At 42.7% G+C, this 22,600-nt stretch overlaps 1 protein-coding gene and 2 long non-coding RNA genes across 3 annotated transcripts; all 3 read right to left on the bottom strand.

Annotated features, from left to right (window-relative positions):
* Positions 1-364: 364 nt before the first annotated feature.
* On the bottom strand, positions 365-1,375 carry LOC136048799 (uncharacterized). The gene is made up of 2 exons (XR_010622225.1): positions 1,289-1,375; positions 365-596 (listed from the first exon to the last, which is right to left on the bottom strand). It is a non-coding gene; the product is annotated as an uncharacterized LOC136048799 (long non-coding RNA).
* Positions 1,376-1,417: 42 nt separating this feature from the next.
* Positions 1,418-2,631, bottom strand: LOC136048434 (uncharacterized). Its single transcript, XR_010622174.1, has 3 exons — positions 2,572-2,631; positions 2,059-2,129; positions 1,418-1,580 (listed from the first exon to the last, which is right to left on the bottom strand). It is a non-coding gene; the product is annotated as an uncharacterized LOC136048434 (long non-coding RNA).
* Positions 2,632-3,929: 1,298 nt separating this feature from the next.
* On the bottom strand, positions 3,930-11,956 carry SPARCL1 (SPARC like 1). Its single transcript, XM_065736086.1, has 10 exons — positions 11,903-11,956; positions 11,727-11,780; positions 9,563-10,690; positions 8,904-8,970; positions 8,151-8,269; positions 7,443-7,563; positions 6,345-6,481; positions 5,003-5,151; positions 4,360-4,508; positions 3,930-3,958 (listed from the first exon to the last, which is right to left on the bottom strand). Exons 1-10 carry the CDS (start codon positions 11,954-11,956, stop codon positions 3,930-3,932), a joined length of 2,007 nt encoding a protein of 668 aa, XP_065592158.1.
* Positions 11,957-22,600: the final 10,644 nt, after the last annotated feature.

Raw genomic sequence — 22,600 nt, 5'->3', positions numbered from 1 at the left:
CCTTCCCCTCAATTAGTTAATGAAATCTGGAGAAGTGGTGTGGGCTTAGATGAGAGAATCCCAGGGATGTTCTAGAGTTATTAGTTTACTCCTTTCAAAAGATAAATTAAAAGCTGTTTGCATTAGTTTTTCTTTCAATCCCTGCTCTACTAATTCCTGCACATCTCAGTTCAGTGATATTAGTAAGACAACATAAATGCTGTATAAGTTTCCACAAAAAAAAAAACAACAGTCTGTCTTGAGATCACAGGACAGCCCTGGTGGTTGCATCAGCAGAGTTCCCTTCCTTTTCTATTGAAAGTGAAGTTAGTGTAGAGACATGGGAATGTTGCTTCTTAAAAGACGATGAAGAGATCACAGTGACTTAATGCTTAGAATTTATTCAGACTTAGAAAGTGAGCAGACTTGGCCTCCCTAGGAGAAGCTGTGCACGGTGTCCAGTGTGCACAGCCACAGGTTTGTGAAATGGGGCCTCATTGCTGACCTCCGCTTTCAGAGCACTGCTGACAAAAGCATTGAGGAGCTGGAGGAAGCAGAAAATGATCAGGAGGCAGCAGTATTTCACAGGAGGCAGCCTTGCTTGTCCAGATAGGTATCTACAGAATGAGAACAGAGTTGTAGGTTAGAAGCAATAGCATTAGTGGCCTTAGTCTGTTCATTGACACATGGTGTGAGGCGTGTGCCTGGCAGCATCACTGGCTTTGGAATACTGCCTGGAGAGCAGGCTGTGCTCCGTGCATGGGAGGTGACTGGGCAGCTGCTGTTGGCTGAGGATAGAGCTAGCTGTGCTGTGCTGTGCTGAGTCAAAGTAGCATGGGTTTTCCTTCCACATGAGGTGCTTGCATTAGCATAGAGTACTAAAGGTGAAAACAGAAACATAAAAATTCTGTAAGTACCATGCTGAATGAGACATAAAAGCTGCTCTGCTTCCAAGAGCCGTGTGGTGCTCCTGGAAGAAGAAATTCCTCTAATGAATATTTTCTACCCTCATCAGTCTTGTAATACAGTCTATTTTGAATGAGGAAGTGGATTTGGCTTTATGTGTTTTGGTAGTCCTTTGCTCCCAGGAAAGGTTGTGGCCAGATGGTTCTCAGCTGGAGTGCCTGGTCTTAGGGGGTACACTGTGCCATTACTTTGTGTGTGCCACTAACTTCAGAGTTAGATCTTTGTGCTTACTTGGGGCTGGAAATTTATTTCATTCTTAGAATAATGCAAGTGAGAAGTAGGCAAATGTAGTGGTAGAGCTTGCTGTATGCTTGTATCTTATACTACAAGACAGGTGGCTTACCTCAGACTCGCAGTGAAAGTGATGGTGGAGCATCCCTGAGTTGTTTAACAGGGGGGAGGCGAGGAAAGATGAGCCATGTCCAAGGAAAGGGGAGCTTTGGCGGATGAAACTTAGGAGAAGACTTCAAAAAAACTTCTCTAGACTGTGAAAGGAGAGGCACTGTGTGTCACTATTTGCCAGTTCAGTACCAACCCCTCTAGGTAAATCTGAATGTCAGAGCTGGTGTGTTTCATTAACTGAGAAACAGAGTGCTTACCTCTTCTGAGCTGCCGGAGCTTTCGTCAATGTCAACCTGCTGCTATAGAAGTATGATTTTTATTTTTGAGCAAAGCTTAATTCATTGTACTTGAGGTTTGTTGTTTATTTTTGTTGATAATAACAGTATCAGGTACTTAATTCGGGTTTTTAAAGCACACGTATTTTTTAATTCAACGTGTCCTGTTAGAATGCTACATCTGAAAAGGGAAATTGTTCTTCAGGGTCTGAAAGATTGTCATCTGAAATCTGTGCTGATGGAATGAGGACTTTGTTGATGGGCTGGGCATGAGCTTGCTGTTTGGTTTTGTTGCTTGTTTTTTTTTCTTGCATGAACGAGATGGGTTTAATCTTAACCTGGAAATCTAGAATGGGAATACCGTAAATACATTTAGTCATGTAACAGCCACTGGTGTTCTTGAGGCTGTCCTGCCAGATCCAGGCCATGTAATTTCCAGCTGACAGTGCTGAGATTTCCCACGCTGGGTGCCCGTGTATTTTTGTTCAGTACTTACCGCGTTGGTGACAGCAAGGAGTGTGCTCAGAATGCAGGAGAGCAGCAGGAACTTCATTTTGAGAGAGACTCCTGTGAAGCAGACAGCAAGCAGAGCTGCTTCAGCTTTTGGCTGAAGGGGGGAAGTAGAGGAGCAGTAGGGCTGTCTCTGAGTAGAGAGACAGAAAAACGGGGCAGCACGAGCTGTGTGCACCACGTGGGGTGCCCTCAAGTGCCAGTCCTATGTTTAATCTGCTGATGTGAGCAGTCACGGTAAGTAAAGGGTGTTGCTTTGAGTGGTCTTCACCAGGAGCTGTTTCTTTGCAGCCTCACAGAAAGGCTGAGGGACCTCTGGAGCTGATGGAGTTCACCCCCTCCCACACCCGGGCCCCTTAAGCAGGATCACGTTTGTCCAGAACTGTGTCCAGGTGGGGTCAGAACCTCTCCTGTGGTGAGGGCCCACAGCCTGTCTGTTCAACCTGTTCCAGCACCCGCCTGCAACGTAGCACAGCTAAGAGCCAAGGATCTGTGTTACCTTTGGGCTGCATGTTGAGTTGGCTGCTCAGTGGATCAGATGGAGTCCCCTGGCTCTGGCGGTAGCGATGCATGGATGGCCAGTGTCTTTATATATGGTTTTGGGTAGTGTGGCTTGCATCAGAAAACCACGAGATGTCATGTGTCATGTCTTCTTTGGACCTGCTTTTGTTTAGTTTAATTACTTCCCACCTGGTAGAGCAGCCAAGTTTTATAGATGGTCTTTATGATTTTTATATAATCCCTGAAGGACTGACAGGTTCAGCAATGGAAGTGTGTGTTGTTTATGTTATGAAAGGAAGCTTTATCTTTTTTGCTATTTTCTTGAGGCTTCTCTGTGGGTGTAAAGAAGAACACTTATTGACTTATACATATGTGCTAAGCTTCCTCAGTAATGGTCCATAAAGTTATCACGACCCAAATACTTCATCATATCATGAAGACGTAAATAACTGATAACCATTAAGGTACTTCCAAGCTAATCTAAAATAGTGGAAGGTGAAACTAATGACCATGTATAACCATTCTTACTGTTGTTATTTCTGACTTGTAGGTTAAATGTTGGTTAGTGGAGCTTCTGTCTCGCAGAAAACAACAGCTCAGCTGACTATTTTTCTGGTGTAATGTTCAGTGAGGTAGCAGCATTGCTGTGCATTGCAGTAGCAGCTGTTCCCATCTTTGCCTTGCAGAGGGAGTGAGGTAGCAGCATGGAGACTTCCAGTGTGGGTGGGATGCTGCTCTGCTCCTTCATGTACTCAGTGCTTCAGATCTCCATGACTGTAGCAGCCTTGGTGGTGTAGTTGTTTGCCTAGCAAGAATGTGCTGTGTGACAGGTCCCTCTTACTGCTGTGTTTGAAGGAGCAGGAGAAGAAATATCAGAAAAACACTGTCTTTTCTTGTGACAACAAAGAAACCAAAACAGAAAATCTAGGTAAACTTCATTTATTTGACACTTCTATGGAGAATGATAAACTGATGGTAAATAACAAGAGAAGAAAACCTATTTCAAAGTAGTTTTCTTCAGTGTCTTATAAAATCCACATCCTATAATTCTACTGAAGGGTTTTGTGAGCAACTCAGTCATTAGGTTAGTCCTTCTAAGAGGTTATTTGTAAGTGCAGAGGTAAACAGCGTTTAGCTATGAGCTACTTGGAGTTCTTAAGTGCTACTGCTGTTAATGAATTTGCAACAGTTAGGCACTTGTATTATCTTAGAGTAACCCATTCTGCCTCATTATTCCTGAATAAGGAGTTCCTCAACTTATTTCTGAAAAATTATAGAGCTGTTATTTGCAGTCATAAACGGGCATCACGTGTTTGACCAGCTGTAGAGCAACACAGGGATTCTGCTCAGCCAGGCTCAGAACAGGAGACTTTCATTTATGTCTTCTGCAACAGAGAAGGAAATACCATTAACATTTGCCAAAGTGCTATTTTTTTTGCAGTATTATTATTAAAAATGGTGTGCTGAGATTTCAGAGGGCCCGGGTATTGGAATGTTGTCAGTACTGAAAGCCAAATGTGATCGGTGATATATTCAGGAGCCATTCATTCAGGCCTTTTTTGATGTGTTAGATCTAGAGCTGCTTGTGAGCTGGGAATCCAGTATTTCTGGAGTGACAGAACCAGGCAGAACATGCTGGGTCAGATACGGCACAGGGAGAAGTGATTTCATACTGTGCTTTCGTGCACTGCACTTGTGAGCCATCCGTCTAGATTTTTTCTTGTACTCGAGAACTTGGCAGTAGGAATGGTTTGTACTGTGCATTTTCCTGGTCTTCAAGGCTTACCTTCCTTAATCCCAAAGCAGTGGCACCACTCCTTCAAAGTGATAAGTTTGTCTTGGTCTCCATCACACTCCTGGAAGAAACGGGTTATGCAGTGTTCCATGGGAACGAGGGAGGCTCTCAAAGGAGCGAGCTCTGAATGTGTCAGTGATCTGAAAGGAGGACAACACAGGTAGAGGTGTATTTCAGTAACAAATTATCAGCATCACTGAAGGTGCTGTAAGTGTCTGGAACACGACCACTGTGACACTGACAGAGAAGTCTATACATTTTAACTACTCTTCATTCTTTAAAAGCTGTTTCCTGGAAGGGTTATTACTGTCATGGTTTTACAACTCACTGGTCATCATTTTACCATTAGTCTTAAGGAGAATCTTGCAAAGATGCTTAGCTATGTTCTAAGACAGTAGATGTGAGGGACATAAGGGATAAAGGTCCTTGAAAAACAAATCCCACCACCAAGTGTCACGACTGAAGGCCTGAAGTCTGAATCTATTTCTCAGAGGTAGGTTTTGAAGGATTGATGCTGACTTGTATCAGCTGAGGGACAAGTCCCTTAGGTAGAGGATACTTCAAGTGGTTTGTGAAAGTAAAACATTCTTAACTTGACCTACAAATCAGAACTTAACATACAAAGAGTTCTTACCTGTCAGCTGGGTGCTGGTCAAGCTGATAAAACTGCCAGTGCACAGGATACACATACATGTGATAGTTTTTCTCAAAGTCATGCAGGAGAAGCTCAACTGGGTGCTCACCAGACACGAGACGCTTCTCATTCAGGTATATTTTTTTGACCTGAATACGTCAGAAAATTGATTTTTATTTCAAGCTGACGATGTGGTCTGAAGAGAACTCTCCACCAGAGAGGCAATTTGAAGAAATTAAACCTGATGAAATACTACCAAGGAAGTGAGTTTTATTGTTTATGACTGTACACTGAAGGAAAAGCTTTCCTGAGATTTGTCAGGTTGATGTTGGTGGTTACTGTGTGAACTTCATCAGTAACTGGAAAGGAAGTCTTACCCCTGTGACTCAGGAGGCATCAGACCCTGGTAAACATGACAGCGGGCTCAGAGCATTGGAGGCAAAGCTGACTCTGATGTTAGCATTACCTTCAGTTCTGGGATAAGCAGCTCAGCTTTGCTGTATCAGATGCTCTCTAATTTTTACCTTTCAGTGTGAGTCATTCCTGATAGGCCACGATCCCTCTTGCTAGTTACAGGTGTAGTTTTTAGTAGTCCTCAACCATATTTTGTGTAGACTGAGTATCACTTGTTTTAATTTTATCCCTTGAATATCATGGTGCAAGCTTGATTTGTAAATTGGCACTATATGAAACTGTATTAAAAACAGTAAAGCACACCCATAACTGTTCATTCCATTTTCAGATATTTCTATATTCATTGCCTAGCATAAGATGTGTCCCAAGAACAGAAGAACTGGAAAATGGCACTGACTGCCTGCATCAGACCCTTATTCCCATTAGTTGATCTATCCAAAGATTACTGAACAACAGAAGTAATGCTGTTTCTTCTCAAAAGAACAGTGATCAAATAGGGATGCATTAATTTTCTTTTTTACTTTTTTTCCCTCTGCCTGTAAGTAGTGCTCTCAAAAATAATACACTTGGCTTAAGTTCATTCGGACAAAATGAATATGAATTGCAGAAATGTGGCTAAGCTTAAATTACCATGAGAGGACATGTAAGTTCATTTGGCAAACTGTAAATGGTATGGCATCTAGATCATCCAGTTCACACTTTGACTTTCTTGCATGTGATTTGATACCCAGAACCTTAACTAGAACAGAAATGCAATATGGAATAGGGAAACCTGTAGGATGTTGCCCTGCTTGAGCAGGGGTTGGTCAGGTGACCTCCAGCAGTCCTTTCCAACTTCAATTGTCCTGTGATTCTGTAAATCACTTGTTTCAGCTGGTTCTTGCTAACTGTGTCGCTGCATCTCCCTATTTGAAAATGGATTGCTTACCTTACTCCTTTGCTTTTCAGTTAGAAATCCAGACGTATCCTGATCGCGTTCATAATATTGCATGAGGATATTTTTGAGCCAGTCCCTCATCCGGAGAGGGAACTGATCCACTTCGTAATCAGTACAGTGGGGTATGTCTGTGTCGAATTATAAATTGTTTGTTAAATCCCCATTCAAGCATTTCTGAGACAAGTTAGACTTGCTTCTCACTAGCAAACTTCCAATTCAGCTTAAAATTGATGTAGTTGTTAATATATAAAACTGGGAATTCATCTACTGGGTTTAGTAATGCACCTACAGTTGGCTGATGGGTGCATATCCATTACAGGTGATGCAAGGCACAAATTTCACCTATCTGTGTACCTTAAAAGCAGAATCATGCAGTGAAGCCATTATCAGTCTATTGGTTGTATGAAAGCAGAGTTCTTAGGAGCAGAAGAATATTCTGGCTCAAAGTGTTTCTTTCCTCTTAGGGGTACATGGCAATTGAAGAAGAGCTTAGAAATCAACTCTAGCTTTTGGATTGTGACTTTGTCCCCGTATTTGGAGGCGTTTGAGTTGTTTGGATGTGGCATTGAGGGGCGTGGTTTGTTGATGAGATTTTGTAGTTCAGGTTGATGATTGGACCAGAAAGTCATTTCTTGATGGTCTTTTCCAACCTAGATGATTCTATGATTCTGATTTGGTGTCTAGGTAGCTTTACGATTTTTTTTTAACATGATGTTTTAATCTATGAAGTTGATGTATTTACTGTATAGGTATGAAAAAAATCTTCATATGGAAAAGTACTGGAAGCCATAATGCACAAGACAATGCTAGGAGAAGATAGGGTTAATAGCCATTATTAAGCACAGGAGGGATGTCTTTGGGATTCAGCCATTTAATAACCTTACCTACAGGAAAAGTGAGTGGTATGACATGGTTAGAGTTTGAAGGTGGGTTTTGTTCAGTCCACAATTGATGGAGAAGCAGGAGACCACAAAAAGAAAGATTCCTTATACTTAGCTGGTGATGCTATGGCTCCTTATATATATATATATATATATATATATATATATATATATATAGACAAATTTTATATGGAGAAAGGAATCTTACATTTGCAGGCGCCCATATAGTCTAGGTGCAGCTGCCGTCCCATTTTTGTCCCTTCCAGGTGACATTTGGTGCCAAAGAGTTGGCATGTGCCATCATAAGTCTTATTATCCGTGCCACAAACCTAAGGAAGTGAAAAACAAACATGCACACCCCTCTGTCTTTGTTCAGAAAAATTACCTGGTCAATAATGAAGGCTTTACAATATAAGGATTGTTGCAATATGATGTAGCAGTGGAAATACCCACAGTGATTGCATGTGATTGGATGTATTGAAAATTCTAGTCATAATACGCTTACTTAAGGATTAGGTGGCTGTACTTAGACATCTTCTTTCAAGACACCTGAATTTATTTTTCTGTGGTAGTAATACAGTGTCTGAGATGCTACTGGAATACTACACTAGATATGTACTAGTATTTGCTATGCACTCTAAAAGCTTGAATGGATAAATGGATTTTCCTGTCATTGAAACCAAGTGTTCCCTGGGAGGCTAAAGGAAGCAAGTCACACTGGTTATGCAGGTTAATACTATTCTCAAGTAACAGTAAATATTGATACACTACTCAAACTGACAGTTACTGAAGCTATCCAAGACTATTTGCACGATTCTTAGGGTAGAATTATTCTAAATAATAGCAGAGGAACGTGGTATCTTGTAAGTGTTGTTGCTGGCTTTCCCACATGCAGTGCACTGAATGTAACACTTACACGCTCATAATCTTTGGTGGAAGGGCAAGCAGCAGGATCTTGGCAAATACAGTTGGGTTTCCCTTGCTTGTCTGCTTGGCAGACTTTTCCTCTTTTGCAGTGGAAGTTCCTACAGAGATCTAGGAATAATATCAAGAAGGAGACAGCGTAAGAGAGAATGGGATGAAACCAAGTGCTTCTGTCAAGTGCTGCTCACAGTCAAATTAAAATAGAAACTAATGCTCACCAAGGACTCAAGTGCTTCTTGCAAGTTGAAGACATTGCTGAATCTTTCACTAAATACAAGTCAATGTTTAAACAAATTTTTCTAAGCAACTTCAAGGACTCTTAGATTTAAGTTATGTGGGGAAATAAATTTCTCAGGAAAGGCCATTTCTCCTTTAAGGGATGACATTCACTTCCAACTTTTTTGAACTGTGCCCCATCTGTCCTCGCTTAATCCAAAGCACTTGACCCATTCCTGGCTTTACTCAGGCTAGCATTATTAAATTGAGGGCTTTTAGTGGAAAATGATTCCCAGCCCGTGATGCTGACACAAAAATGTGTACACTGCCTAAATATACCTTTCAGAAAACAGGAGTAAATCTGAGGGCATGCAAAAAGGATTCTTCTCTGGCATAGAATGATGCACCAGCACAACTCAGTCATGTGAAATTGCACACTGGCCAAGGCAGAAAAGAAGTGCAGGCCAGCAGATTCCCAAGCCACAGTGAGTTAGCGGTGATGTGTGGGATTGGCATAGGGTTTACTCACCCGGGAGAGCCTTCCCAGTGCTGTTGCTTGCACTTTCCTCATTGTACGAACTGCCTGTGGTCTTAACCTGTGTAGGTCACAGTGGCAGAAAGATGCTGTGGTAAATCTTGGAAGGAAGAAATACTTGGAAAATTTTTTTTCAGATACAAATATAGCAAACTGAGTCAGATCCATATTTGCTGCAGAAAGAGGTTGCTATGTGAAATATGCAGGAGGGATAAGACCTCAAACAGCATTAGGGTGCTCTCTGGAGCAGCCAGGGGTTTAGTAAGACCTGGGCTCCTCACAGTGTGCAGTAAGTGACACGCGGAGTGTGGTACCTTGAGGCTAACTCAACTGCTGCTTCAGTCCTTACTTTGGCATCAGTGAGCACGGACTGCATCTCAGCAGTGCCTAGGGAGCTGAGCTGCTCAGGGCCAGAGCACCCTATGGGACCTGAATTGTGCTCACTTCGTTTCTGGTCCTAGTTTGGAGTTGTGCAGAAAGTGTCACACATCAAACTGGGTCAATAATGAGTAAAAAGGTATTAGATCTCCAAAATAATATTACATTTTTAAGACTTGTTCACCTGCAAAGTGTACTTTTGATCACAAGGAACTTAAACATGTTTTGTTCTTTCCCTTTTCTAGTCTTCTACTTACATTTTAAAGAGAATTTACCTCATGCTCAGGGCCCATTGAATTCGTGCTCTCAATAGAGCTACTTGTTTGCTGCTTGCTGCTGGAATTATGTGGCTTGTGGTGGTAATGATCATCTTCTGAATGAGTAATATCTTTAATTTTGTCACCTTGGTAATCTTGCATCTCCTTATAAACTATACTATTATCTCCAGTGATTCCCTCCTCTTTCTGCTTGTTGATGTTCTCCTGATCATTGCTCTGCATTCTCTCCTCTTCCTCATAGACTGCTTCTCTCCAGACATCGCTGAGATCTTCCTCAGCGCCACTATCATTATCATCCTCCTCTGCACTGCTGCCCTCCTTATCCTGCCTTTTCATCACTGCTTCATGTTTACTCTGATTGTTTACTTGAAAATGGTTTTTGCTTTCTTGGCTTTGTCTTTTTTCACCCCAGTCTTCATGATGATTTTTCTTTGAGACTGGAATTCTTCCTTCCTTGTAGGGCTTTTCCTCCTCTATGCTTGTTTTCTCACCGTGTCTCTTGGTTATACGCACTGGGGGTCTGGAATCTCTCAAAAATTCAACAGACGTCTGGCTGTTTTCATTTTGCCGTCTCCCGTATTGGTTTCCATGACTCGTCCCATGGGCTCTGTCCTTCATATCCCTATAATCAGTTTCTCCACCCCATTCCTCATCTTCTTCCTCCCCAGCTTCCTCCTCGTCACTTTCACTGCTGTTTTCGTCCAGGCCAACTGTGTTTTTGTTATATTTCCATGCGTTGAGCTCATGAACCAGACCAAGAGCATCCACTGGACTTTCTCCTCGCAGAGCCCGCTGACCAGCCATGTTGCTGTGCTTCTCATGCCTCCTGGGCTGGTGGTGCTTGGAGCTGGACTGTACCCTGCTGCTGCCAGAGTTGCTTTCTTGGTTATCAGAAGCAGAGTCCAGATTGCTGTGCAGATTAAGGAAGTTAATGCTTCTAAGGCTGTTTTTTCTTTCATGCTCACCACCACCTCGTCCTTGTCTTCTGGTAGCCCAGGGTTCATCTCTCTGTGTGTCCAGCACTGGTACCTCTGTTTTTATGGTCCTGTGGCCAGACAGCATATCACCCTTCTTTAAAGACCCTGTGTTCTCTTCCTCTGGGGTTTCAGAATGAATATATTTAGTCTGGGAGGAGAAAGAAAAAAAAAAAAAAAACACCACCAAACATTTTAAAAGTAGATTAATAAATCTGAGAAATTATTTAAAGTTCTTTGGACAGGACTTTTGCCTGATTGGGGAAACAGACACAGCACTGATTTTGTTGTTTTGTGTTGTTTTTTTGTAATTTTGAGATGTTAGAGCATGAAATTCACAGCTGGTATCCTGCTGGTGTTTAGCAAGTTTCCATCCTCACTCACTTATGAGGATACTTGGTACAGTAACAAAAGGTTTAGTCAGTGTGGCTATAGTCAACTTCTGGTAGGGGACAAATGGCCTTTGCGAAATACTGCATCTTCGCTTGGAATTGATCATTCATCTGTCACTGATACTGTGATATTTTATTTTCAGACAGATGCCTTCTGTGTGAGCTGATTCTGAGATATAGCTGTAGGCCGCAAAGTGTCTGGAAAGGTGTTCACATCAAAATTTCTGCTGGAAACTTTAAGAGGAACAGTTACTTTCTGCATTTTCATTACAGAGCACTATCTGGATTGACATGAAATGCATCTAGAAAGCTGCACAGAGGTAGATACAATTCATTATTTGAAGATGTTATTGGAAGGGGAAGCATTTTGTATTTTGTTTCTATACGATGTTCTCTTGATTTTGTTTTTATGGAACATTTGTTGGTTTGGAGCCCAAGTCCTTTGTGTCTAAGCTACAGATGTTCATTGGAGTGATACACTAAAGACTACTTTTCACTTGGGCTGATGCTGACTGCAAAATCATGAGCTCTGTGCTTAGCCTGCATACATGGCATAGTGCTGTTGAAGTCACCTGTCTCACTACCACCAAAGCTGCCTGTCTGGTTTGTCAGCCACTGTGTAGCTTGCCAAGATGAGCTGTGTCTTTCTAATGTTCTGTGTAGTGTTGTAGCCAAAATTCTTACATGTTTGAGAATCTGTGTATGATCTTCTAACTAATGTATATGTAGTAATGGCTTCTATGTAGTTGATATGAAAAATGTAGGTTTTCTCTTATTGCTTAAAAATGAGAGTACCTCCTCTGCAGTTTTCTTTCCATGGGTTCCAACTTGGTAGTTCAAGGGAAGAGTCTAGAAGAAACAATTATATTAAAAATCTGTTTATAAATTTTGTATAACTCTGTGGGCTATTAGAGTACTCATGGACAGGAAAAGTTCAAGTGCATAGTAATAATGGCATGGTGAGTGCTTACTGGGGTGGTGAAAGCGGGTCCTAGAAGACAAATCAGGATCACTAAGGTCTTCATGTTTTCTAAATCTTAAACAGGATGGTAGTTAATGGTGCAGTGGTAGAGTCTGAAAGTTTCCTTTCTGTAAGTAACATCAAAAGAAACAAAGTTAGCATGTAGACATCATGATTTAGAAGTTATATGTATATATAGAAGCAATGTAGTGGCTGCTGTAGGTTGAATTGTCAGTCTGACAACTCGGCATGTCTATGCAGTGGCCAGTTGAACATAAATTCAGGAGCTTGACCAATTTATCATGGCCCCAAGCTGCTGGATTTCCAGGAGTGTTTGGACAGTGCTCTCGAACCCAGGGTTTGAGTATTGAGTGGTTCCGTGTGGAGCCAGGAGTGGGACTTGATGATCCTTATGGGTTTCTTTCAACTCGGTATTCTTAGATTCTATGACCTAGAGGGCACTTTGGTTCTGCTCCTTTTATAGGACTTAGGCCATGAACTATATCCGGCAGCTATAGAGTCTTTCCTGCTCAGCTAACATCAAACCCAACTCTGCTGCACTGTAGCATGAGGCAGACGGCTGGAAGATCATGCAATGCAATAGAAGTTTCTTTAATCTGTGCCAATGTTCTCAAGTGGGTGAAAGACAAGCAATATATTTTCATCTTGCAGAAGTCACTAGGTTATTTTCTCACCTTCACGGTACAAATGCACTGGAATCTCATGTAGCTGTAGCTGTATCATCAGGAAAAGCAAAAAAGAAACAAGTCATATCATTTCATTTTTTCCTTGATCTTACTCACTGTTTTGTTTTCTTTCTGCTTTTTATTTTGTCCTGTACTTTTCCCTGTGGTTTGTGAGTAATCACTGGGATTTTCCTTTTGCTTCTGTTTCTGTTTGCATTCTACTGACTGTTTTTATCTCTAGAAATTCTCCTCTGTCCTCTCCTTTCTGCTTTTCAAAATATTATAAATTTCTACTTCACACATTTCCATCTTCATTCTTTTCTGTGTATCTTTATCAACATGAATGAAACACTTTGTCGCTTTGTTATCTGAAGCACACTGCCTCTTTTTTTTTTTTTTACTGATTGAGCTCTCTGACATATGAAGACATAGGCAGTAGTTCAGTCAGTTGGGTCAACTGTATCTAAATGCATGAGGCTCAGTGTATGGTTTCAAAATGTTCTTGGTTGGGAGGAACACCAAAACCTCAAAAGGAGGATTCCAGAGGAGCTTGTATTTATGGGAGCCAAGAAACAATCAATCTGGCTGTTGCCATGCCTAAATCTGTTTGCAGCATACATAAGGAGCTCTAAGAATAGCATGCCTTGCTCTTGAAGGCCTGGTAGGGAAGAAGTACCTGAACTGTAGTGCTCTAAGTCAGTTTGCCCTCCTCTCTCTTTACTTAAAGTCTGCAGTACAGCTCTGGGCACTGAGTTTCTCAGTTCTAAAATCCCATTGTATGTATTTGTTTTGGTAAAGTAGTTCAGTAGCTACAAATGTATTATAAATTTGTAATTAATGGCTCACTAGCAGACTCCATTGCCTCTGCCTTTGTCCAAATAATGAAGAATGTAGATGAAGTAAGTCTGCAGTTCATACAGCAAAACTGAGATTTGATTTTTTTTTTCTTCTGTCACTGGCTTGCACTAGCCCATGGGAAGCATTACTTTTTATTTATGAGGGATTTATTTATTTATCAGGCATTCAAGTCTGACTGCCTTGAATTGAGAATAGGAATGCTATTGGGGTAACTTTTTTTGTCACAATAGTCCAAATGAGTTGCAAGCATTTATAAAACTGCCCCAATACTGGATAACCTGCTCCAAACACTGAGCAATATCTGTAAGAGTTAAACTCATTCTTGAACTACGATGTTTGTGCAAGTATTGCCCTTGTTAATCACGTTATTTGACTTTTTCTGATAGGGCAGCAAGGCTTGTTTCTGAGCAGTAAGCATCTCCTCACGCTGATTTCAGAGCAAGAAGTTCTGATTGTGGTCCTGACTGCTGAAATAACTTCTTGTCTTGTGCTACCAGTTCCATTATGCCATTGATGCTGGGAGCTGTTTGTAATAGGTAGGTGGAAACTACCAGACTACTTCAAAAGCCACACTGAAAAAATATTTTTCAGTGCTGACTGTGCTCATAAAGAGGGAGTGGTGGGGGAAGCTAGGATTACTGTCATAAAAGCTGCAAAGTCAATAACCACAGCAGCTGCCTCAACAAAGGGAGAAAACATCTTTGTACAATGGACTGTGGCCCTTCCATCCTCCAGGGCTGAGAGGAGTGTTTCTCTTGGCATCGGTTCACTTTCAGTGAAGTGCCTGAGGATGACTGTGAAATGCGCCAGGACTTTTTGCCAAAGATCGAGAGAACAGTTTTATTTGGTACAAGCAATCTGGGTGATGGACTTGAAGTGGTTTACTGGAGCTAGAGGCAAGGGAAGTAAAGTTTGAGATCAGGAGAAGAAAAGCACCAGGAACTCTTCCTGCAGGCTTGCTGCTCTTCTCTCTGTAAAGGTCGTGGCTTATGGCAGTGGGATTTTTTGCACTTCCTCATTTAGACTTTTGATGTTAGAAAAGACAAGTCGTTCTTGTTACAGGCTTACAGCCAGCCTGAGCAGGTGCAGAGCTGCGCCATACATAATGCATGGTAACTAAGATGATGGTCATGGGAGAAGCTCAGCATTATCTAATGTCATAGGGTGCAAGGATGTGCATTGCGACACTCTTCTTTTTTTCTACCTGGAGATCTAAATGTGAGGACACTTTGTTCTTTCTTCCATTTCCAAATTTGTCCCACAGAACCGTGTTTCTAAAAACAAGATTTTGTGTCACTTCAGATGAGCAGAACTGTCAGTATTGCAGAGGGAGCTATTCTGAAAGCAGCACGCCCCCAACCTCCAGAAATGCAGTCGTGCTTTGCAATGAGATATGTAGGGAAGTTTGATCAAAAGACAAACATGGAATGAATTCCTTGCATAGCAGTATCTTGGACCAAGAAATGGGGAATTTAACATCTGGGATATTGAGAAAGCAATGCTAACTAGGCCCTTGCCCCCTCTTTCAGACTTGGAAGGAAGAAGTTAATTAGCCTGAAACCTGGAGGAGGCAAAAGCTTTGACTCACTTACTCCTACAGTGGGTTGCCTGTAGGATGCATGCAGCTCTGTTTAAGGTGGGAGAAAAAATGCCTTGACAAGTGGCAACTGTTTTGAGTAGACAACTCTGGAATGATGGTGGTTGTTTTTTTCTGGAGAACAGTGCAGAGCAGCTGTGTGGAGATGGAGCTAAGGTTGCTCCTGTCACTCAGCCCTTTGGATGTAGGTGCAATCAGACATATTAACAGCTCCAATTTTTGTGGTTGCATCTCTTCTCTTTGAAAGCCTGAAAGCTATAACCACCAGTTCAAGTGCTACCTGGACTTCTGGTCATGTCTTCCAGCCTTAGGTTGCAGAGAATATTCATTTATCCCTTTTTTTTTCACTCTTAGTGCTCCTGCAGTTGCCTGTGACTTTGTGGGGACACAAGCAATGTGCTGTTGGTGATCAGAGGAGACTTATGAGCTTATCCCTGGCAAGAGGACTACGCAGGGGCAGCCACTCTTATCAAGTGTGGCAGTAATCACCTAAAATACTGATCAATTGCATGGTTGTTTTTTTTTTTCCTCTAGAGGTCTTGAAGTGATGATATCTGGCCTGCCAGTTTTTCCCATTCTTAGCTAAAGCACTTCGAGGTCCGGTTCCCCTTTGTCCACCAGAAATTTCACCAAGGTTCACTGTTAGTCACTGATCACAGCAACAAGTATGCAGTTTAATGGGAAGTGAGAGAAAATCATCTGCACGTAGAGATGAGATGGAAAGTGCAGATTTTACTGCTTCCTATGCATTTCGTTTCTGATGGAGCATTTTTGGTCAGACAGTGGCATAGCAAATCTGATGCAGCTGAGACCCATCCTGTTCTCAAGGCCAGAAATGTTCTTTCCCTGTTCTTCACCACCCAGAAATGATTAATTGGCAGAGATTGCAGTTGGAGGTGATGAATGCCTTGTGATAAACAAAAGCAAGCATGTAAACTGACCTAGTTTCAGCTCTGGCAGCCAGAGAAAATTCTGCATAGTCCTTTGTCATTATATCTAACTCTAGAAAAATGGAAATGCCTTATCTGCCACCACTAATGAGTGTGGCTGTTGTCCAGGGTTCAGTAAAGAGAATGAGAAGAAAAGTAAGCTTTGGAACTCAGTATCTCACTGTGTACAATGGACACAAATGCTTGTCTCGTGAAGATGGGACATCCTCACTGGTAAATATTTCAAATATGTGGACCTCATAGGCAGGTGATAATCACAGCACTCATAATTGTGAATGGATCAAGTTTTATGTACAAGTTACTAAGAGAATGTCATGAATTGCGGTGTGGAAACTAAGAACTGTACAAAGTGTTCCTATTACCAAGATGTGCATGTGATTTTCCTCAAGAGCATCTGGTAAAGCACAGTCTGTTTCTGAAGTTCTTGTAGGAGTGTGTGCTTTTTTACACAGCTACATGTACATAAATTGATTCGTGTGTCTATATATACAAAGCAAAGTCAGAGTTGGATCCGAACAGAATTAACTACTAGGGTGCAATTAGGAAGTAGATCCCAGAAGAGAAGGTTATCATACTCCTTTACTCTGCACAAGTGACGAGAATCAATCTCTTTGACTCTTTAAGTTCTTGGTTGCAAAAGCCATTGGCTGTAAGTCCTTCATGGCTCAGTTCAATATTATTTCAGGACATTTTGGAAATGGCTTTTAAACAATGCACGTGTGCTTAATGTAAATTGTTAGATCTGTTATGTTCTCTTTCTACAAAATGAGGCATTTTATTTTATTTTCTATAAAGTTTTTCTTCCACAGTCCCCCCTCCCCATGTAGTTTTAGTCAAATTCAAAGATGCAAAGAAGAGCTATTTTGATTCAATTTGAGAAGTACCAAAATGAGAACTGTTAAATAGCCAGGATGATTTTCTGTATTTGATAAAAAGTTGTCTGTTACTGTATCCTGGAATCTGTTTTCTTTGCAGATCCTGTATCTGTTGCAGGATTTTACCAGTTATACAATCACCTTTGTGACATGTTCCTCAAGACCAACCACATCTCCTGCCTCAGTTCTTGCCTATGGGAAGGGATGAGGCTGCACCTTGCTTTTTGTATCCCTTTCCGTTGGAGGAGGTTCCTGAACTGATGCTGCAGAAGATGTGGCAGGTATTGGGAAACCAGGTGACCCAGCAGTTCTCAAAGTAGATGATTGTACTCTTTTTGGTCATCACATAATGCGTTATTGTTCTGTGGGATCAGAAGGAAAATAATGATCTCATTGGTAAGATAAAGGTCACCTTCTTCAATACAATCTGTGTTTACACTGTGCTTTCTCTTCCACAAAATGCTGCTCCAGGCATAAATGCTTGATATGATTTATCCTTAAAACAAACGATACTCTAAGAAATTCAGTTGGTGGGGAAAAAAAAAACAAACAAAAACAACCACAACCTAGCAACAAGAAAATAGAGGATTACATAAATGACATTTAAAGTTTTAATTGAAAAATTAAGAAGAAACAGTACCATAGCAGTAGAAGAGGTGCTCCTACTCGGTTAGCCACTGATGCACTGGAAATCCGTGAGCCTTGCAATGTTGTCCTGTTTTTCCTGTGGTGTATTTTGGCATTGAATATGGAATCTTTCAGAAAGTGTGTTTTTCTGTAAGCTTCTGAGGAGGAAGATCTGACTCTGGATCTCAGTAAAATGAAATGAAACAGCGTCCTGGGCATCCACTGGATGAGGCAGAGAGACTGGGGGATGAACTAGTGGAATTCTGCTGAATTAATTGAATGAAAAAAACCATTCAATGCTCACAGGCTCTGGGCCAGTGGGGCTCAGCCATAGTGTGGGAAGGACATATTTAGTCTTTCAGGGGGAGGGGTGCCAAAGGGAACGGGTGCATTAGTTTCTGTCGCTCTGGTTGGCCCCAGAAGAGCTGAATGAGAGCTCAGCTGGGGCAGTCTTGTTGCCTGTCTGCAAGAAAAGCAAGGAGGGTGGTGTATGTGTGAAAATCTGCAAGTTGTTCTATTGTGAGTGGAAACAACTACACTGTGAGCCTCACTTGTAAGAGAAGCAGGACTGTATATTGGTATAACACAACGTGGTAGTCTGATAAGTTTGGAGATGGCTGGATGCACTCTATTATTTACTGCATAGAGGGTAGGGTTCAACACCTATGTCCAGGTGTTCAGTCACAAGTTGCAGAGAAGACCCCATTGCTTTCTGAACTCCTGAACCACTGAGATAAGGACCTAGATGCAGCTGGATCCACTCTTGCAGTGTACAAAAACTTAACTTTTGTATGGCCAACTGTAGAGCTCGTTGGCACTAAGTCAAAGCAAATAATAAAAAAGAATGATATCGCTGCCAAGCCCTCTTTCTGTAGACCAAACAGAAAATCAAACTTTGACAAAAAGACATGAGAAACTCTATAAATCCCTTTCCCTTTTATCTCTGCTTCTCTGCCTGGAAACTGATTGATGCCTATTGGAGTTGAAATTCTGCTGTCCTGTCAGCCAGTCAGCGTCTGAAGGGAGAGGTGAGCTTTCAGAGCTTATGTTTTTTCCTTTTGTCGTGCATTAATAAAAAGATGATCCTTCTTGTTTATTCAAAGCTCTGCAGTATGCCATCAACATCTCTGCCATATCTGACTAGCTTTATTGGGAATGTCTGCAGCAAGTCCAGCTGTGCCGGAGGGGTCCTTGCAGGCAATGCTTTTTTTATGGATGGTTGGTTCCATCCCCAAGAAGAGGTGCTATGCTGTCATGGTAAAGTTTGGGGTGGGGGGGAAGGGGAGGAAGAAGCCAAGTAGCTGCTTCCCCGGAATACTACAACCTCAAAATTACTGTTGTGACTCATTAGATGATATCACTTGGAAACTGAATAATTATATCCTATCCACACCTGTATTTGGCATGGGATGATGGGTTGGATGCTAGTGTGTCTGATGGGGAGGTGACAGCTGGTCAGTGTGTGGCAGTATCAGGGATGGTTCGACAGTAGGAGGTCAAGACCTCATTGCATACCTATGTTATGTTAGCAGTCCCCATACTCTGTATCTCCACTTTGATTTCAGTTTGCTTTTCGGGGCTGTGCTAATTGCCTTTGTGCCCAGGAGCCACGTCGGTGTAAAGGCACTTTCTGATGTCTGTAGACTTGGAGCTGAACACTAAGGGAATGAAGATCAGCAAAGAGGAGGATGAGCTCGGGGAAGCTTGTCTTAGTAACATAACTGTCTGGCATTGTATTGCCAGGCAAGAGCAACTGTAAGGACAGGTTTGTTGTTATTGGAGCTGCGCTCATCTGTGCGCTCCGTGCAGTCGTAGACCTTCAGACCTGTGCCCACAAGGGAGTGGTGTTGAGCCACCATTTGCATACCAGGTACAAGAAATGGATTCACAGCTTTCCTGTGCATCTAATGCAATGTAACCTCAGTTCTGGTTCTGAAATACAGAAAGTCAAAGAATCAGACTTTTCTGTCACATTTGCTTTACACTGAATTAGGAATAATGCAAACACCTTGAAATCCAGGTGGTCTTTAGAATATATAAACAAATTGTGCGAGTACACTGGTGGTTGTATCTATAATATTCTACTTATGTGTCCATGCCTTCTTTTTCTTCTTCTTTTTAACAGTTTACTAAGGGGAGAAAAAAGGTGTGAAAGCATTTGAGGTCTGATGTGCTTTCTTCAGGGCTTGCTGGGGGCTTGGGTGTATAGTCAGGTAGACTGTGCTGGTGGAACTCTGAGCATAATTGCAGTGGTAATTGCAGGGACTGTATAAAGCTAGTTTATATGCCTGATTATCATACAGGGTTGCATTTTGTCCTCTGTACCAACTTAAACGAGTACTTGATTCCATCCGTCCATTTTACGCCCAAGGAATGAAAACTCAAATGCTTCTGGAGGGTAACCAGAATTCAGACTGGGATTTTTACAGTCTGAATAAGTTTTTGCATGGCTTTCTGAAATTTAAAGCTTACACTTTTTAATTAGAGACAGCACTGTCTTATGCCCTGCCTAAACGAGCAACTGTCTGGAGCGTGACAATAAATGTGTACGAGCTGACAGTGAGTATTTTCTAGCTGAGCTGTCTCCTATGAATTTAGTGAGGGGAAAAATGTCAACAAAATGTGGCACCTCATTAAAAAGAAAATGAAAACAAACACATGCAAAATAAGTTTAAAAGAAGAAAAATGGGATTTTAAGTCCAATATTTCATCAGCTCCTTTTCTACATTTCTGTAATCAAGGTAGAGCCATACAGACAAGGTGCTTTCATGGTTCATCTTATCCCAGCATCCCACCATCCCCTTGTCAGTCTTTACGGAAATAACTGAAGGAATTCCGGGCTGTGGCCAAGTAGATTCCTCATGCTCATCCCTCCTTGCAGAGCTGATCTGTGCCCTACTTGTGTAGTACAAAACCAGCCCCAGGAGGATCTCTATCAAAACCAAAATCGTTTCCTGCTTTGCTGTTTTGTATTGCCTCTATTTTTATTTTTTTTCCCCAGTATCAATCTTGATTAAATCTAAGGTGACCACGTTTGTATTGCGATTTTCGTGATGGAAGGTGAGAAAGAACAGCAGGAAGAGCTCACACCCACCCCAACGTATGGAGATGATGCGCGGGATGGGATGTGGCTCCGACGCTGCTGCTGCTGCCTGTATGCGGCTGCTAAATCGGGTGCTGGTCCTCCGGGGCGTGCTGTGCTCTCTATTAGAGACTCGAGTCTGTCGCCCCTGAGCCGCAGCGCTGGGCTGTGTCGTGTTTGACCACATTGCCTACGCAAGCTGAAATTAAAAGTTTAAAAAAGAGGGAGAGAAATAAACATCTCTCCCAGCCCGGGAACATTTGACTCCCGTTGGGGAGGAGCTATTTTAAAGCGCAGACAGGGAAATGGCTATTTTTTGCCCCTCAGTCAGACTGACTCAACTAATGCCCTGTATTGGCCGAAGCTGAGTGAATTCTTAAAAAGATGAATTTTACAAAAAATAAAAATAAAATAAAATAATAATAATAAAAAAAACAAGAACAGGAAGGGTGGTTCTGCCAGCACCAGGTAGATATGGATGTACCCTGAAAGCCTTTGAGCTGTATTAGCTCTCTAGATGTGAAATGTCATGATGTGCTTTGCTACTGAGGCATATGTTTGCATTAATGAGACATTTGGAGAAAGTGTAATGTGCAATGTTATGCATAAAGCACTTTTTGGTGACCACTTCCGTCCAGCAATGCACAATGCACATAGTGTCACTGTGCCTGGATCCCGTGGCCCCCGGAGGTGATGTGAGGCAGCTGGCGTGAACAGGAGCATGAATTCCAGCCCAGGGAGGGGGGTTGGATTGGTGCATGTGGTCAGGATGCTCAGAGGTGGCTGCTGAGAACAACGATTCCAGCTGCAATTTCATTCATTGAATTTATGTCTCTTTTGTCCCCTGGCGCTCGAAGCTCAGGATTTGGGGTCCAGGGAGGTGGTGGAGTTGCCATCTCTGGAGATGTTTAAGGACTGTAGAGATGTGGTGCTGAGGGCCATGGTTATTGGGGATGGATTAGTGGCTGGACTTGCTGATCTTAGAGGTCTTTTCCAAACTTAATGGTTCTATGATTCTATTTGCAAAATTTTTTGGGGGGGAGCAGAGGGCCATCATTTACTGTAGGTGGGCATGCTTCCCACCCAGGGTGTGAGGATGGGGCTGTGGCCATGCTTCTTCCCAGCTAAAGCAGTGCGTTTAGCTGGAGGGTGGCATAATGATGGCAGAGCTCGGCAAGGAGTGTGGCTCCCTTCCAGGTATCTCCATCCTGGGGGAATGTGATGGACACAGGTGCTGCAGTCTATGCCTGAAATTTGGGGTGTTCTACTCCAATTTTGAGCTGTGTTCTGTTTCCTAGGGGTTTGGCTGCGCACTGCCTGATTTTAGGTTCCCTGGCACCGGGTCTTCAGGGGTTGAGGTAGATGCTGGTCAGATGCCAAGAGCCAAACAACAGCAGGTGGTAATTGTTCGAGGCACCTAAAATAAGACTGGTGATATATGCTTACATCTGGCTGGGGCCAGGGGTATAATTTGGTCACAGGTCAAGAGGAAAACACATCTCACCTCATCTGCAGGGTGAGACGGAGGAGGGGTTTGATGGTGTGATACAGACAACGCACATAATGCTCCAGGGGCACTGCCACTGTCCTGATCCCGGTCCCTTACCCCTGGAGACCCTGGGGTGGATGCTGGCTGTATCCATCCGCTGTTACATCCTCACACTATGTGCCCATAAGGACATGTACCCATCATTGTTCCCTCCCCTGCCCCACACTATACATCCCAGGGCCGGGGTCCAGTGTGGGTGCCCCATTTCCTGCACGTCACGCCTGGAAGCATGCACTGAGGGGATAAATTTAGCAAGGAAAACACAGGGCCGGGCCGGCTGCTTACCACCCCCCCTCCCCACCAGCAGCTGTTTTTGGGGCTGGCGTCCCGCCGGAGGAAGCGTGGGAGGCCGTTTCCCGCTGACACCTCCGCGCCTGGCCCTGGTGCCATTGGCTGTCTATGGCCCTGGGCAGCAGTTAAATGCCAGGCAGCCGTGCTGGGAAGGCAGCACGGGCACCTCGCGCTTCTACACCTAAGCTGCAGG

Source organism: Cyrtonyx montezumae, unplaced genomic scaffold, assembly GCF_038088225.1.
Source record: "Cyrtonyx montezumae isolate F1298 unplaced genomic scaffold, pur_monq_1.0 scaffold_2, whole genome shotgun sequence".
In the NCBI taxonomy this organism is placed as follows: domain Eukaryota; kingdom Metazoa; phylum Chordata; class Aves; order Galliformes; family Odontophoridae; genus Cyrtonyx; species Cyrtonyx montezumae.
The sequence above is the reverse complement of the archived record's forward strand: the minus strand, read 5'-3'. Positions and strand labels throughout refer to the sequence as shown.